Source organism: Salmo salar, chromosome ssa25 (assembly GCF_905237065.1).
Source record: "Salmo salar chromosome ssa25, Ssal_v3.1, whole genome shotgun sequence".
Lineage (NCBI taxonomy): Eukaryota > Metazoa > Chordata > Actinopteri > Salmoniformes > Salmonidae > Salmo > Salmo salar.
The window spans coordinates 31,664,899-31,667,686 of record NC_059466.1 but is presented as its reverse complement, the minus strand read 5'-3'; the positions used below and the strand labels follow the sequence as shown (position 1 = coordinate 31,667,686).

Below are 2,788 nucleotides of genomic sequence, written 5' to 3'. Positions count from 1 at the left end.
GACCTTTCCTTTGTCAAATCATAATTATAGTTGAATGATATTCTGGGCCATCGTGTACTTTCTTATGACCATATTTGGGTCATGTGAAAGGCCAACAGGGTATTGTTGGGAGTCAAAATGAGGCCGTCAAAGGTTGCGTTTACAAAGGATTCAACACTTACTCCTTGAAACATCATATTAGCAGGCCAAGGGAACCTATTTTTTAAGAACATTCACAAAAGAAACAGGCCATTGTCTCTGCTTCATTTCTGAACTAAAAGGTGTGTTGGGTTTCATGAATTGCCTTTAGGTATGGTGCATGGCACCCTCAACACAATGGAAATGTTTGAATAGGCAGAGCGACATTGACCTTGTTTCTGTCCAATCCCAAGAAGGAGACCTGGCTATAAAAGCAACTCCATACATCTCAATAGAATCAAAAAGCTGGAAACAAGCCAGCAAAGGACACATTTTAATGTCCCAGTCAAGATACGAACACAGCAAGGAATGCAAAAATGCATCTTCTCAGCTTTTTTCTTTTGGCAATGATGGTCGCAAAGAGCAGTCAACTACAATTAAATGACTGTGGGTTGAATTTAAGACGCCCAGCATACACTGATATCTCAGTAACTTGCGGCACCAAATCTATTGGCCTTGCTATCCTCATCTGCCCTGCCATTTACACTGGCTACAACGAGTCCCTGCTTATCCTCAACAACATCATGAATGACCCAGCCTGCAAGGGAACCCTGGATGAAAGTGTGACTCCACCGGTCGTGAGGTTTGAATTCCCCATCAACACGACCAATTCTTGTGGCAGCCTCTTCAGGACAACCAGTGCTCCAGGCACAGGGATATTTTCTGACTTCTCCAACATCCAGACAGTCAACATCAGCGGTGTGGTCCGATCATATGATCCCACCACAGGGACAGTCACTTACAACACTGAGTTGAAGTATTTTTACTCCTGTGCCTATCCCCTAGAGTACCTGATCAACAACACCCAGATTGATACGTCGGCATCCTCCATTGCAGTGAAGGACAACAATGGTAGTTTCATCAGCACTTTGAGCATGAATCTCTTCAGTGATGTCAATTTCACCTTACCCTTGGTCATTCCAGAACAGGGTCTTGACCTGAGGACTGAAGTCTTTGCCCAAGTCAAGGCCACCAACCTGACCTCCCAGTACAATGTGCTCCTGGACCGATGCTACGCCTCCATTTCTCCTCTACCCACTAACTCCACTTTCTTCAACCTGTTTGTCCCTTGCAACACTGACCTACTAACCATCATCCATGAGAATGGAAAGAGTCAACGCGCCCGCTTCTCCTTCCCGGCCTTCCGCTTCATGAAGCAGCAGAATGAGATGAAGTCCACCTACTTCCTCCACTGCATCACCCGTCTCTGTGAGAAGAGCAGCTGCAGTACCTTCATGCAATGTAACAGAAGGAGGAGAAGGAGTGTTGTTCCTGCTACCGAAGATGGAGTGACAGAGTACAAAACCCTCACCTCCCCTCCTATCACTATCAGAGCAGAGAGCATTGTGGCATTAAAAGAACAGCAGACTGCCAGCAAGAACTCAGACACTTCTACAGGTCTTGGGGTGACAGTGTGTATCCTGGCCTTCGCCTGCATCATTGTTATTATTATGGCAGCCATCTTCTACAGGAGACTGAACCACTAAAGGGTAGACTGCTCGACGGCACTGTCCCTTTAAATATTGTGTCCACCTGCTGGTCTCACTACTGTGCCAGAGGACTGATCTCAGCTAATCATAACTTTTTCACATTTGTTTACATTTGGCAATAGCAAGAACTTGTTGTTGCTAAAGAATAAAAAATGCATCTTTTAGAAAGTTTATGTGAAGAGAGTCATACGCAGGTAGTGTAACCCTAGTGCTTTAATCCCTTGATAAGAGCTTGAGAATGGAGGAGCATGTACAATTGTCATTTTTTAACAGAAAACCATTCTACTAAATTGATCTTACTGAAATGAATTGTATCTGTGTTTGTCACAAAAAATAACACATTTGAAAATAAACCTTTAGGTATTATGTTTTAAATGTATCTTATTGCTTTATGCTAATAAAACATTACCACCTCCACATCTTTATCAACATCACCTGAGTCCAGAATTTATATTCATTGACACATTTCTATTAAGTAAAGATTGAGACATCACCTTTAATGCTAGAATCTGCAGTTGAAACAATAACAAAGAGTACACCCCTCCTCCGTTTTGGTGAAAAGCTAAGGGATGGGCCTGGATGAAACGTAACCACTTTGAAATTCATAGAGCTATGGATGCAAGGATTGACCTCTATGATATCACAATTATAGTTGTATCCATGTTTTTTGAGGCTATAGTGTTTGCTTACATTTGCATTGTTCACAAGCATTGGAGTAACACAAACTTATATTGTGGTTCTGGTGGGGTATGACAGTTGAACTAAAGGCATTTCTAAGTTAAATGTTCAAGAATCAATGGGCATATACAGATGTAAGATCTTAATTTGATCACTCTGTTGCTGAGAATTTTCCTGCCCCGCAGGAAACGCAAATTTGTAGTGTATTCAAGGTTTAAAAAAGGCTTCAAACGTTTGTAATTTCCCATTTAAAATGTCAGATTTCCCAAAAATGTGTCATCCCCTACAACAAATGTCCATGAATTATAATTTCACATAAGATCTTAAATTGACTCAATTTGCTAAAGCAGGAAAAAAATGTATTTTACCTTTATTTAACTAGGCAAGTCAGTTAAGAACAAATTCTTATTTTCAATGACGGCCTAGGAACAGTGGGTTAACTG

General features: G+C 41.4%; 1 protein-coding gene across 1 annotated transcript; it reads left to right on the top strand.

Annotated features, from left to right (window-relative positions):
- Window positions 1–433: 433 nt before the first annotated feature.
- LOC106586552 (zona pellucida-like domain-containing protein 1) lies at window positions 434–2,098 on the top strand. Its single transcript, XM_045707743.1, has one exon. The coding sequence runs from the start codon at window positions 495–497 to the stop codon at window positions 1,662–1,664; it is 1,170 nt and encodes a 389-aa protein (XP_045563699.1). The 5' UTR covers window positions 434–494; the 3' UTR covers window positions 1,665–2,098.
- The last annotated feature ends 690 nt before the right edge of the window (window positions 2,099–2,788 follow it).

What these genes read in the sequence shown, in the direction of transcription:
- LOC106586552 (XM_045707743.1), top strand. Translation starts at nt 495, where the DNA reads ATGCATCTTCTCAGCTTTTTTCTTTTGGCAATGATGGTCGCAAAGAGC.